General features: G+C 45.3%; 1 protein-coding gene across 3 annotated transcripts in view; it reads left to right on the forward strand.

Annotated features, from left to right (window-relative positions):
• Positions 1–4393, forward strand: part of ASTN2 (astrotactin 2) — an 868677-nt gene extending 864284 nt beyond the window's left edge. For all 3 annotated transcript variants that reach the window (XM_035015962.1, XM_035015963.1, XM_035015965.1), the window contains one exon: positions 3562–4393. In XM_035015962.1, coding sequence (XP_034871853.1) covers positions 3562–3799 — 238 coding nt within the window. In that variant the 3' untranslated portion in view covers positions 3800–4393. The remainder of the gene's footprint in view (positions 1–3561) is intronic.
• Positions 4394–14607: the final 10214 nt, after the last annotated feature.

A 14607-nucleotide genomic window follows, 5' to 3' on the forward strand; every position in this document is an offset into this window, starting at 1 on the left:
GCTCTGGTTCTTGCTCTGCCCTTGTTACTAACTTACTGTGTTCCCTTAGACTATTTTCTCACTCTAAACCTCAGGTTCCCCATCCACTCAAAAGGAGACTTGGTTCAGCTGAGTTCCAAGATTCTCCTTGAGGAAATGGCTGGGCCTTTGGAGATAAAGCATTTGGAAATCTTGAAGGAATTTCTCTTTCCCACCTCATTTTATATTTGTAGCTTGTTTTTGTGACTGTCTGCATCAGACAGTCACTCTCCATTGCCCCTAAAATATAATACTTCACCATGACTTTGAAGAGCCTTGATGGTCTGATAACTGCCAAACTGACTAGTCTCTCACCCATTCTTTGTGCTAACCATTTCAAAGAACTGGGTGTTCAGCTTTCTCTCATCTAACTTTAGATGGGCTCTTTCCTCTGCCTCCCCATCTACCTGAAAAACCTGTCTTGTCATTGAAGTCTTGGCGCAGATGTTACATCCCTTGGGAAGATTTCTGAGCCCCCAAATTAATGATTAGGTGTCCACTTTATATATTCTCAGAGCACACAGCATGTCTCCAACTCAGCACTCTGACCCCAAATTAGAGGTTGTTAGTATTTGATGTCTCCTGCCATTGACTTACAAAGATGCTCTAAGCTTACACCAGGACAAAAATAAGGCTGATGATGGGGGGTGGTAGTGTTAATAGTGATACTTTCTAACCTGTATCAGGGACTTAAGATGTGCCAAACACGTTTCTAAGAGTTTTGCGTGTATTAATTTAATGTAATCCTCACTATAACTTTATGAGGTTGGTGAATGTTACTCCCTTTTTATAAATGAGGAAGCAAAAGGAGTAAGTAGCTTTTTTAAAAATACAGAAAAAGCAGAACAGCACCCTTGAGTACAATGATAGGAAACACTTAACATCTGGATGTGTGCCCTACCTGGTTTCTTGCTGTCAGTCTTGCCCTTCCCCCAATTAGATTCTCCTCAAGGTAGCCGGGAACATTTTTAAATAGTCCAGCTCTGAATCCGTTACTTTGCTGCTTGAAACCCTTTGATTACTCCCCTATTTACCCTCCAGACCACAATCATAGATAACATTTATTGAAGGCTTGTTACAGATTCATCAGTGCTGTTTTTGTTTTGTTTTTTAAACAAGACTTTGTGGTAGATACAGGTATTATTCCCATTTCATGGATAAGGAAACTGGATCACACCTGGTTAAATAACTCCCTCAATATCACAGAGCTGGTAAGTGGCTAAGCCAGGATTTGAACCTGCGCAGTCAGGCTCTAGAGCCTGGATGGTGTACCATTATTCTGTACAACCAACACCCCAGTTCCTAAGCTCCAATGGCCTGGCCCCTCCACTTCTCCAGTTTCCCACTGTGTCCTACTTACACACGGTATTCCCGCTGTAAATCCTCAGAACTTCTATGTAATCCCTTATCTTTATGCCTTTACCTCTGCTTCCTGTTATGCCTTTGTCTTCTTTAACTCCTACTCATTTTTGAGACTCAACACAAGTTGCCCTTCTACTAGGAAGCCTTCTTGGATATTCTCATTCCTACCTAGGCATCTTCCTCCACTTCCTTCCCCCTACGCCCCAGCCCACACCTCCTCTTATTATTGCCCCTGCTACCTGTGTTGTAATTTTCCATCTGTCTGTCTTTCACACCAAAGAGGGAGCCCCACCATAAAATAAGTGCTCAGTAAATGAGCAGTCAATGACTTTATCTCCTGTAACTTCACAACAGCCCCCCTTTTCAAGTGAAGAAACGGGTTTAGAGATGTTAAGTGAATTTCCCAAGGACACAGAGCTATTAAGGAACAGAGCAAGGGTTCAAACCAGGAGGCGAAAGAAATGAACTCCTCAAGCTCCTCGTTGAGAGGTGCCTGCCAGTGGGGAGAGAGGACTGTGGGCAGAGTGGCAACCTGAGTGTGATTATGAAGCTATGAATTCTTAGCACCTCAGGAAATATTCCACCCAAGTGGTGAACTATACAAAGAGGACTTTTTGAAAGGTACCTCATAAATCGTGCCCACAAAACATACACACAGAAGCCCAGCCCCTTTCCAGCCGCCATGCAGGTGCCTAACACAGTCTCCCATTTGTGGGGTCTGTTGTCATAAAACACCCTCCCTCCTGGGGTCTCAGAGGGGCATGGAGAGGACAGCAGGAGAGAGCTGCTCGTTTAGCCCTTGGGTATCTTGAAGATGCTGGAATGCAGAGAAAGTTGGATTCCACATGGTGACGGGCACCTTGACGGTGATGCTAATGTATGGTGTGACCCAGGAAAAGAATATCCCTTTCCCTCTCTGAGCCTCAGTTTTCACATCTTTAATAAGAGTAGGTCAGACTAGGTCAGTGGGTCCAGTTGGGGCGATGCCCCCCCGCCCTGCAAGAAGACAATTCCCAATGTCTGGAGACAATTTCATTGCTATGACTGGGGCAAAGGAGTGCTATTGGTATTTAATAGGCAGAGGCCCAGGGATGCTGCTAAACTTCCTACAAGACAGCCCCCACAACAGAGAACAGAGAATGTCCTTAGTGCCATCATCGAGAAACCCAAGGGTCTCAGAGATCTTGCTAGCTTTAATTTTCTGTGCAGCCATCAGACCTCCTCAGGGATCCTCTCTCTGTTACTGGTTCAAGGGCTCTAGATAAGTTACTAATGATGATCACCACAGGACAGGCTGATTCTTGCTTAGACTAGTGTTCAGTTTGGCCTTGATCCCAAGACACCATCATAACAATTCTTTATAATCATAGATATCATTTATTGGGAGCTTACTCTGCACCAGGCTTTGGGCATTTCTCATGGTAGATCTTACCACCATTCATGATGCTAAGACCATCATCACTATTTTAAAGATGAGAAAAATGAGATACAGAGAAGTCTGATTTGGGGACTTAGATATTAAGGCTTTGATGAAAGATTTCCAAATTTCCTGACTGTGAGAAAAGAAAAAATATGAGAGAACTAGAGAAACACAAAAGCAGAAGTTAGAGAGGGACTTTGTGGGTATTCAGGCCTAGATCCAAATGCCCAGCCCCAATGGTCAACTTGATGTTTGACCTTGGTCACGCAATGTCATTTCTCTGAGCTGTGGGCTCCACATCCATTTGGTGTGAGTGGAAAGAACAATACGTTCAGGGCTGTTGTGAACATTACGTAAAATCTTAAAATGTAGGTAAAGCATTTACTCTGCGTCTAGTGTGGCAGGTGTCAGTAAATTTTAGTTGTGATTGCTGTTGCTGTGTATCATTATTGTAATAATTTCTTCTTGGTCAGAGTCCCAAGGCTGGTGACCTTATAATTCCTGGGACTCTCATATCTTAGAAATGAAAATTCTGAATCAAAGGTTATATGTTGCTTTCAGTTTTTACACATTGCACAATTGAAGAGGACAAATTTGGAGGTGATTTTTGAGTGTTTGAAATACCACACTCGGGCCAGGAATGGATAGGAGAGTGTTGGGACAGGAAGTCCTCATTTCTCTGTTGACCTTTATTCACCACTCAAAGTCTTAAACCTTGATCTCGGCTTCCTTCTTCATCACTGTCTCGTCCTCTCTTTCAGGAAGGCCCACCTGATCCTGCGGCGACTAGAGAGGGTGAGCAGCCACTGCTCCAGCCTCCTGCGAAGCGCTTATATCCAGAGCCGCGTGGACACCGTGCCCTACCTTTTCTGCCGCAGCGAGGAGGTCCGGCCTGCGGGTATGGTGTGGTACAGCATCCTCAAGGACACCAAAATCACATGCGAGGAGAAGATGGTGTCCATGGCCCGAAACACGTATGGGGAGTCCAAGGGCCGGTGAGGGAGGGTGCTGCCCTCCGTGAGCACAGAGACTCTCCGTGGGAGGGGGAGCAGTACTCTCATGGATCCTGGGGCCTGGGGGGGGGGGCTGGGGGACAGCTGAGGATGGGCCTGGCAGATGAGGCTTGCCAGCAAGGCCAAAGCAAACTCTTTCTCTTGTGGATAGCCGACGAGAACTTTGTAACCACTGGAATTATCCGTTTTTCTCTATCTTTTATTTTTTCTAAGATCTTATTTGACTCTATCCAAGTCTCTCCTTTTTAAACTTTTTCTTATGGATAGCGGTCAGTCCCGAGGCAGGAGCTTTCAGGTGGAGACCAAGCTGCCTTTGCTCTTCTTCCTTCCTCCTGCCACACTCAGCTTCCTTCCTGCAACGGACGCTGGAGGAGACCTCTGGAGAGACAATCTGACCTCTTCAGCATCAGGAAGGAGGCCCCGAGGATTGGTGCAGTGAGGAAGCTTGGGTCTTGACGACTTTTTTTTTTTTTTCCAGACATTATTGAGTTTGCAGGACCCCTGCCTCTTCCTGCTACCTGTGGGTCTGCCCAGAGTCCCTGCAGGACTTTCCATGCATTAAAAATTCTTATTGTCTCTCTTTCTGCTTGGGGAGTGTTTCTTGCCACTGGGGGGCCTCTGTTTATTAACTTAACAGGTATTTATTGATTACCTACTATATGCTAGGCACTGGACATGCAACTAAAGAGTGAGAGGCTCCCTGCTCTCACGGAGCTTCCAGTCCAATGGAAATTGTAGAGAAGCAGTTCAGTGCCTTCAGGCTGTAGCAGGGGAAGAATGGAGGTTATTTAGACTCATTGTTGGGCCATGAGACAAACGCTGAAATGGTTCCTAAAAAAGGGATGTCTGAAGCCCAAAGGATGGGGAGGGATAAACCAGACAGAGTGCGGAAGGATGAGATGGGTCACCATGAGCAAAAGTCCAGAAATAAGAGAAAACAGAACACATTCAAGGGCTGAAAACTCTTTTTTTTAAGATTTTATTTATTTATGTATTTATATATTTTAGCAAATGTAGAGAGTGTGTGAGCAGGGGGAGTGGCAGAGGGAGAGGGAATGTCAAGCGGACTCCGCATTGAGCATGGAGCCCGACGTGGGGCTTGATCTAGCAACCCTGAGATCATGACTGATTGAAAATCAAGAGTCTGATGCTTAACAGATTGAGCCACCCAAGCATCCCATGGGCTGAAAGCACTTTCCTTTTTTTGTTTTCTTTTTTCTTTTTAAGATTTATTTATTTACTCTAAAGAGAAAGCATGCATGAGCCAGGGGAGAAGTGAAGGGAGAGAGAGAATCCTCAAGCAGACTACACGCTGAGTGCAGAGCCTGACCCTGGCTTGATTCCAAGACCCTGAGATCATGACCTGAGCCGAAATCATGAGTCGGCCACCCAACCAACTCAACCACCTAGGCGCCCCTGAAAGCACTTTCAATGACGATAGAGACCCAAGCAGCTGGAAGGAAGAAAGCTGGAGCTAGCTGGGGTGTTGGAAGTTTGGGACAGAAAGTTTGATAGTATTTGAAGTAACTGAGAGCCACCACAGAATGTTAACAGAGTGAAATGCCAAGCTTGCTGTTTAAGAAAAATTGTTTTGGCCACAGGGGTAGAAGTGGGGCTGGAGAAGGCCCCAAAAAGGGTTACTATTGTTATTTTCCAGGCAAGAAGCGATGGCAGCTTGGATCTTGAGGTCATGGAGAGACATTCCGCCACTGGAGTCTTCTTTTAAAGGCGAATGAACTGCTTCCAATGTGTTACCTGGGAGGGTAATGATTACAAAGAGGCATTATAGATTGTTTACATTCTGGTAATAACTCCCAGGAGCTAGCTTGGTTGAGGAAGTAAGGATGTAGGTCAGGTATTCCATAATGCAAGGATGACACCTATTAGAAGAGAGTTGGGCACTATGGGAATTCAGAGAGAGGGAGACAAACTGAATACCAGTAAAACATAAGCAGTTAAAAATATGCCCACTTCTCAGTTTTGATGAGTGCCTCTGAGGTCAACAGTCCCTTTCCTGAAAATCTACATGCTGAGTCCCCCTCAACCACCACCACCTCCACCCGCCAACTCTGCTACACACGGAGAAACAAAGCCCAGGGACACTCTTCCAGACAACTCAGGTGCCTAGAGATCTGCTCAACTTCCAGCAATCTAAACTCAAAGATACTCTTTCAAGAAGTTTTATTATAATTGGATTTACATTTCTGTAAGTATGTAGGTGGAGTTTAGATGAATTAATTTCTCCTATAGTGTTGCTGAGTCTTTTACTCTTAGGCATAATATAGTCAGAGAGGAACAAATTTCTTAGAAAGAAAAGGAAGAAAAGTAATAGTTTTTTCATTGAACACTTGCCTATCTTTGTTAGTTGCCTGTCTTAGTTTCGGTATAATAGAACACTGGTGTAAACAACACAGATTTGTTTCTCATAGTTCTGGCACTGGCAAGTCCCAAGATCAGGGTGCCGACAGATTGAGTGTCTGGTGAGAACCTCCTGGTTCATAAACAGCTGTCTTCTTGCTGTGTCTTCACACGGTAGAAGGGAGGAGGGAGCGCTCTGGGGTCTCTCCAATAAAGACACTAATCCTGTTCAAGAGGCTCCCCCCTCATGACCTAATCACCTCCCAGAGGCACCACCTCCTAATACCATCACACTAGGGATTAGGTTTCAACATAGGAATTTTAGGGGGACACCAGTATTCAGTATATATCATTGCCACATGTCAAGCCCTGTTCTAAATTCCTCTCCTGTATACCCTTTCCTAAACCCTAGGTCCCTGGCCTTCGCTGAGTCACCCCATTGTTGTAGCTTTCCATTGTCTTGACCCATCCTGAGGAAAAAATTAGCTCAACAGTTGCAGAAAATTAAACTCCCCAGTGTGCTGGGGCTGTGGTCTGAGCCTGATTAAGTTGACTCTGTCTCTGTCGCCATTCACCAGCTATTACCTTGGGTAAGTAACCTGCCATCAGAATCTTGGTTTTCTCATCAACAAAATGGGGTTAGTAATAGTCCCACATTGTGGGGTTATTATGAGGCTTGAACAAGATAAGAACTATAATGTGTTCAGCACAATGTACAGTAGGGTCTTTTTTTTCTTTTATTAGATAATATGCATAATGCTTTGAATCTTGGAGAGATGACAGGGAAGTTTTGTCTGCGAGAGACCTAGAGAATTCTGATTAAGAGAAGGAATTAATGATTAGCAGTCCTATGCGGTATGTGAACTGTAAATAGTATCAAAAGTTTAACTCAGGGAGAAGCGCTGTGATGGCAGAACTTAACGCAATGCAAGAGCCCGAGGAGAGGTGTGTGGCTTTCTCTGAGGCTCTCATAGACAGCTGTGGCCTTGGATAGCTGCTCAGTTGGCCAAAGTTGGCTGGCACCTGAGAATATATGCCATCAGCCTGTCCCCAACTCACTCAGCTGCTCATGCTCTCTCTGGTTTCGACCCCTTTTCCTGGCACTGTGGAGCCTTGTTGTTCTTCCCAGCCACTGTTAAGTCTCTCCAGAGTGGGATTCTAGAAGCTTGGAGAGACAGGTGTGTGTGTTTGTGCCCTGCCACGGCAGGGAAGTTGGTCAGACCAATATTTGTTAAGACGTTTCATGGGAAAAAGAAACAGGAAAATTCTTGAAGTACAGATGAGGCTGCTGGGTTGAGCACCCTGGCCTCCCTGTGGCTGGATTGATCCACGTGCCGTCATGGAAAATGCCCAGGGAGCTCCCGCCCCACTCTGCTGACAAAGATGGGACGTTTTGTATGGCCTCCACCACTGAAGAAAGGTGTGTGTGCAAGGTGCCCAGGAAATCACCCCGGCATGACTTTCTCCTCCTGTATGGTTGAGGAGGTACTTCTCCAGGCAGCCTTCATGATAAAGAGGGGTCTGCATAGACAAATGCTGACAACTACAATTTAGGGAGTCCTCATCACATCAGTGACTACACACTGATCTCATGTAACCATGTGCAAAAGAGCCATGTGCTAGTATTGCCATTTTCCCGTTAAAGAAAGTGAGGTTTAAACCAGTTGAATAACCTCCAAATCCTATAGTTAGTGATGATACTGAGATACTGACATCCAAACTTGGACAGATGAAGTAATTCAAACCAGTGATAACTGTGCTTCCTGGGAACAAATAGATACAGTGCCCTTCTTCTCCACCCCAAGTCGAAAACTACGTCCTTCTACCTTCCAGCCAAAACCTGAGGACTGATTTCCAGATTTGGAGTGCTGACATGAACAAGACCTGGAGCCTGCCTTTAAGAAACTCTTGGAACGTAGCTAATTTAATATGATATAATCAGACACTTTAGAGTCAAGCCAATCTGGGTTTAAGTATTGGCTGTACAGTTTACAGCGAGGAGGGGTTGGACATTGAGAGAAATTTCTAAGGCAAACTCAGCAGGTCTTGCTGATTAAGAGGCTCAAGTTAGCTGACATTACCTTAACCTCTCTAAGCCCCACTTTCTTTATCTATAAAGGGGACAAATACATTGTGTGGAAGGACTGTTGGAAAGATTATATTAGCTAATGTATACAAAGCCATTAGGTGCTTGAAAACAAAAGCTCTCAATAAATAGTTACTACAACAGCTTATTTACACAAGAAAGGATAGACCCGATTAACTCTGCCATTGAAAGACAGCCATCAGGAAAGCCTTCACAGTCAAGGATGTGTAAGAAACAGCAATCTATGAAAGAGTGCATCATATTTGAGAGATGGTGAGCAACTGCTGTGGAATGAAAGATGGAGGGTGTTTGGAGAGGTTGGCAGAGCAGAATATATTGGCCACTGGAAGGCATTGGATTGAAAGCAGGGTGTGACATAGGCAGATAAGCATTTTGAAAAGACCCCTCTGGCTGCATGAATAGGAAAGTAGAGAGAAGGGAAAGAGCCAGTAGCACAGAGACTAGGTAGGGTAGGGTACAGTAGGATAGGATGGGATGGGATGGGATGGGATAGGAAAATAGATAAATGTTTAGGAGGAAGATGGGAACCCCTGCGTTAGGGTCATTGCAATAGTAAGGCTGGATCTGAGTGATATTAAGGAGCTTGACTCAGTAGAACTTGCTAACTAAGAGGCCTGGGGACTTGGGTCTTCCCTTTCCCCTCTGGTGTCTGAGTGTTAGAATGGGCAGAACATGGGACATGTAGTGGTGATAAATCCACTTGGGCTTAATGGACAGTACATGGGTGAGTAATAATTTGTATTATGCAGATGTGGTTATCAGAATATAAGAATGCCAAGAATATCATTTAGCTTTATGTGGAAATCATGCATGGACCTATGTGTAACTACATGAATGTGGTATGACATCCAAATGCAAGTATATGAACCATACTGAGGGGCTGTGTAAAGCCAGTGTAGACTTTTGTGGAAAAGAATGTAGATTTAAGAGTGCTGGATCCTTTCTCCTCATCCTCTTCTCCCTCCCCCTCCTCATCCTCTTCTTCTTCCTCCTCCTTTTTCTCACTTCTAGTCTTGCCTCTATGGTAGAGTGGCTGTGTGGCCTTTAGCAAGCTATTCACCCTCTGTGGGCCTTGGGTTCTCCATATGCCCCCACCACACAGAGGAAGATGTGTCATGGACCTGAGGGATTAAATTAGATGATAACTTAGGTATGATAACATTTTTCACTTCTCTCTCCCTTTTATCTTCACTACCTTCCATTGAAGTTGACAGTGAGAGAATTAATGGCTCCATCTGGCCAATCTAGAGAAGGGTAAGGTCCCAGCAAGTCTGGGGCAGAGTCTGGATCCCCAGCCAACTCCACTGGCCTAAAGACAACTCACATCCCTCTTGTGATCATACAAGACACTCGTTGGTACAGCCTTGGACAAGTGACAACCTCTGTGTGCCTTGGTGTTCTCCTCTGCCAATTAGGGGAAATAATAGCAGCCCTCATAAGATTTTAGTGAGGGTGGGTCAACATATGTCAGATACTTAGAATAGTACCTGGTGTGTAACAAGTACTATAGAAGTGTTAGTTATTATTGTCATTCTTGTACTCAACAACCTACTTTACAGCCACACTGAAAAAATCTCAAACAATGTCCTCTCACACCTTCCCTCTCAGCCTTTGCATATGCTATTCTCTCTGTGGAGAATGCCCTCCCAGCCTACGCAGATCCAGCGAAAATGTCTTTCACTGCCTCCCTAAGACCTCTTGCCTCTCCCAGAAGGAGTTGGTAACTCTTACCTCTGGGGTCTTACAGTGAGGACTTCCCCGCCTCCATTCCAGCATTTTCCTCTCTCAGTGTCATTGTCCCCCATAGGACAATGAGCAACACAAGGGCATGGTCTGGGTAGGATTCTCTTTGTACCCTGGAGTCTTGCACTGGACATAGCTCATGGCTAGCATCCCACAAAATTGAGCTTGATGCCTAGAATGAGGAGACCCTGAGGGAGGATCCCAGGAAGCATATCCCCTGAGAGCAGTGACCTTCCGATTTGCCATCACTGCAGCATATGAGGGCCTGCAGAGAAGGCTGCAGCCAAACAAAACCCATGGGCTTTGTATGGGGGTGTGCTTTTTAATTGGCCTCTGCCCATAAAACTGCCAGACCCTGAAAGGCACTCACTGTCTGTCTGCCTTTGGCAACTTCACTGCCTGTGTTTGTACACGCTATAGCTGAAGTCAAGCTGCTGTTTTCCTGTTTTATGGGAGTTGGCAGTAGGAGAGTACGAGGGGCCACAGGTGTGCTCTGCTGGACAAGTGTGTGTGGGGTGGGGGGGGGTGAGAGAGAGAGAGAGAGAGAGAAGGAAGAAAAGGAAGGGAAAGAAAGAGACAAAGAAAGAAAAGAAGGGGGGGCACCGAGGTGGCTCAATTGGTTGGGTGACTGCTTTCAGCTCGGGTCATGATCCCAGGGTCCTGGGATCGAGCCCCGCATCGGGCTCCCTGCTCAACAGGGGGCCCGTTTCTCCCTCTCCCATTGCTTGTGCTCTCCTGCTCTTTGTCTGCCAAATAAATTAAATAAATAAATAAATAAATAAATAAATAAATAAATAAATAAATAAATAAATAAAATCTTAAGAAAAAGAGAGAAGAAGGAAGGGAGGAGGGAAGGCAGGAAGGCGGGAAGGGAGGTAGGGAGGTAGGGAGGGAGGAAGGAAGGAAAGAAAGAAAGAAAAGATAAAGAGGCAAGGGAGGAGGTTGTCAGTTCAGGTAGCAGTGAATGCCCCATGGGAGATTTTGCACCCAGCTCTGACACTAAAATGCTGTGGGACCTTGGGCCAGTCTCTCCTCAGTCTTACCCTCAGGGTCTTTTCATGAACAGATTGGTGGGACTGGGACTTCTCTGAAAAATCCTTCTGTTCTAATATTCTAGGATTCTCAAGTCCTCAAGGCCCACAATTGGAAATGGAGGGAATAAACATTCCTTCATATTTGTAGAAGACGCTGATGTTTACCAAGCACATTCCCAGAGAAGTGTTACTTATTTCAGGAAAGTTGCTCTGACCATATACCCCAAATTCAGGATAGGTCCTTCTCCATTTGGTTCTTACCATACCCATACATCTGTGATGCTTCGACCTAACCCTTTGAGTTCTAATTATCCCTTTAAGTTTCTGTTTTCCCTTAAGATGTCACCTCCTCGGTAGGGCCATGTTTTATACGTCCTGTGCCCAGGTCAGGTTGAAGCAGATGTTAGGTGCTCAGGAAACGTGTGCCGATTTGAGTCTTCTAGGACAGGGTTCATGAAGCCTGTCCTATGCAGGCTTTGTACTTTGGAGAGAGGAAACTGAGGCTGGACTTGTGTTCACACAGGGTCTCCCCACCAGAGCAGGTCTTTGGGCATCTCTCTTCTGACCCTGAGAGAAATCCCCTTTAGGCTCTGCCAAGAGGTCCACTCATGGGGTGGCTGTGTTGCCCTGGAGGACCAAGGAGACCGTCTGGGAAGGAACTGGTGAAGTCTGTTCAAATGTGAGGCCTCTGCATTCTCCCCTTGGTCAGAGAGGCTGGTCTCATGGAGATTCAGATTAGAATGACCAATTACAGTAACAACAAGAGAAATAATTACCATTTGATGGGCGTTTTCCACAGCCAGGGTCTGTGCCAAGCATGTTAGTTGTAGTATCTCATTTAGGTGTCACTCATGTCCCGTAACCCAGCTGTTGGCATCCCCATTTTACAGAACAAGTCCTGAGGCACAGGGAGGGTAGGTGATGTGCCTAGAGTGATATTGTCAGTAAGGAGCTGGGATGGAGTTCTCATTTAAGATGTGGTGACTCTGCAGCTCTGTTCTCAGAACCACTCCAGAGCATTTCTAAAATTCTCCCATTTTAGAAATGAGAAGACTGAGGGCCAGGAAGGAAAAAGTACTTGTCCAAGGTCATGCAGCTGGCAAAACCAAGAGTGGAATATTCCTTGATTTTTATCTCTAGTGCTTTCCTGACCCCTGGGTAACCCCAGGCCCATCCTCTTTCCTGACGTCTGTGCAGGTTGGGAGGGGCAGGGAAGAAAGCCTTAACCTCTGCTCAAGAAGAAAGGCCAGTGCCAAGTGTGGCCAGCCTTCCCAGGAGGTTTTGTAGTACAAATACCAGCCTGGTTGCAGTTCACTAGGTTTTATGGTCAGGGATGACGTCGATTCTTCACTCACTTGTAAGCTATTCTACTCCACAGTCCATGATCGGCCTTCCCCAGAGCAGAGGGAGAGGCATGTGTTTAGAGGTGCTGTCTGTAGCGATCAGCAAGGCTGGTCTTGCTCTATCAGAAAGTAAAAGCATGACTGATTGGCTGTATGGCTTTGGGCTAATTTCTTCCCCTCTTTGGATCTTGGTCTCCCATGCAATATAATTTGGAGCATTGGACTGAAACATCCAAATGCCTGGGAGCTTGGGGGAAATACAGATTGCTGGCCCCACTCACTGAGTCTCCAGTTGAGTAAGTCATGGGAGACACCTGAGAATCTATATTTTTGCAAGTTTCCTAGGGTGACTCTGATGTTTTCCTTGTTTAAGAACCACAGATCGGGATGATTTTCAAGAACCTTTGCAACCAAAGAAGAGAGTTTGTGAGCTTATATGGAGAATACACTGAAGCTCAATCTCACCTTCGGATTTGTCTTAGGAAACGTGCAGCTGAAGGAATGGGCTCCTTTGTTGGGGTTCAAGAAAACAGAGTGGAAACAAGAGATTTCCCGGAGAGGCCAGTTTTGTCTCCCTATTTTAAAACAGGCTGTTTTTTTGTATGTGAGGTGGTGAACTTTCCATCACCAGAGAGGTACAAATTGACAGTCAACCAAGTTGAGGTTCAGGTCCCTGTGTCAAGGAACAAAATAACTACAGAAAGAACTGTTAAAGGATAGAGTAATTCTGAGGAATGAATATTGGCCTCCAGAGTAAGACAAACTTGGATTTAAATTCGAGCTTCCTCAAACATGGGCACTTCACAGACCTGGAATTCCGTCTCCTCACCAGAAAAACCGGAATCATCAGTTTCACCTACTTCACTGGGGCATTCATTGTAGAGAAGGCATTATCAATAAATAAAAAGGGCCTGGCATAGGCGCAAAGTAGGTGCTCAGTAAAGTCTTGTGGTTTGTTTTTTTCTTGAGTTTTCAGTTGGTCATTCCTTTGGCATCACTATTAGATCCAAGAAAACCTAACTTCAGGGAGAAAGCTTCTCACTTAGCCATGTGTTCTGTTACATAAGACACTGGGGCCTGTACTAGAAACAAAATCAACAAACAAAAACACAGCAAAGGATGATTATTGAGCAGCAGAGGTTTCCGTGGTTGGCTAGGGCCATGGGGCATGGGCCACAGATGAGAATTTTTCACCCTTGTTCCTTTTAAGTCTTCAAGGGAAACTTCCAGTTGGGGATGGGCCAAGCTCAGAGCTCACTCAGCACATCTGTAATTGGGTTAATGGTACTTGGACGTGTTTAATCTATTTGTCCCAGTATCAGTGGGATATGTAACACTCATGGAACATGCTGCAGCCCTTGATGCTGGTCAAAAACAACACGCCATCTCCAAGCAGGAGTGACACAGGCAAGGGTGACACTGGACTCCGTAGCCTCCCTCATTGCCCAAGCACTCCACAGTGCAATTTCAAGTTTAAGTATCACCATATTGTGCCCCTGTTCATACCCAATTATTTTTTATCTCATGCCTTATACCCAAATAATGCCAAGTTTCTTGAAATTCCCTGCCCATTCCTTATTTTTCTAGACCTCCATAATTTTGCTCATCCAATCACAGCACACTCTTGACACCTTTTTTTTTTTTTCCTACCTAGCTCTGTTAGGTGTTTGCAATACTCCTCAGCAACACCCCCCCCTTTTTTTTCAGGGAGAAGGGGGAAACCACCTCTGCCCCATTGGGTATGGTCTTGGTGGAACTTAAACTGTTATATCTCCCACTGAAGACGGGAGCATGTGACCTGCATGTACCAACTAGAGTCTCATTCCCAGGACTCGGAGTCTTGAGCAGAGTGGTACTAGAGAGGAACAGTTGGAGTTTGTAGAGCCTGGGAACAATTTTTTTAAAAATTTTTTAGTTATTATTATTATTTTTTTTTTAGTGTTCAGTGATTCATTAGTTGCATATAATACCCAGTGCTCATCACCATACGTGCCCTCCTTAATACCCATCACCCAGTTATCCCATCCTCCCACCCCCCCCCCCCCTTCTGGAATGCTCAGTTTGGTTCCTGGAGTCCAGAGTCTCTCATGGTTTACCTCCCTCTCTGATTTTTTCCCATTTAGTTTTCCCTCCCTTCGCCTGTCGTCCTCCACACTATTCCTTATGTTCCACATATGAGGGAAATCATATGATAACTGTTTTTCTCTGC

This window comes from Mirounga leonina, unplaced genomic scaffold (genome assembly GCF_011800145.1).
Source record: "Mirounga leonina isolate KUSES-001 unplaced genomic scaffold, KU_Mleo_1.0 Mir_170, whole genome shotgun sequence".
Lineage (NCBI taxonomy): Eukaryota > Metazoa > Chordata > Mammalia > Carnivora > Phocidae > Mirounga > Mirounga leonina.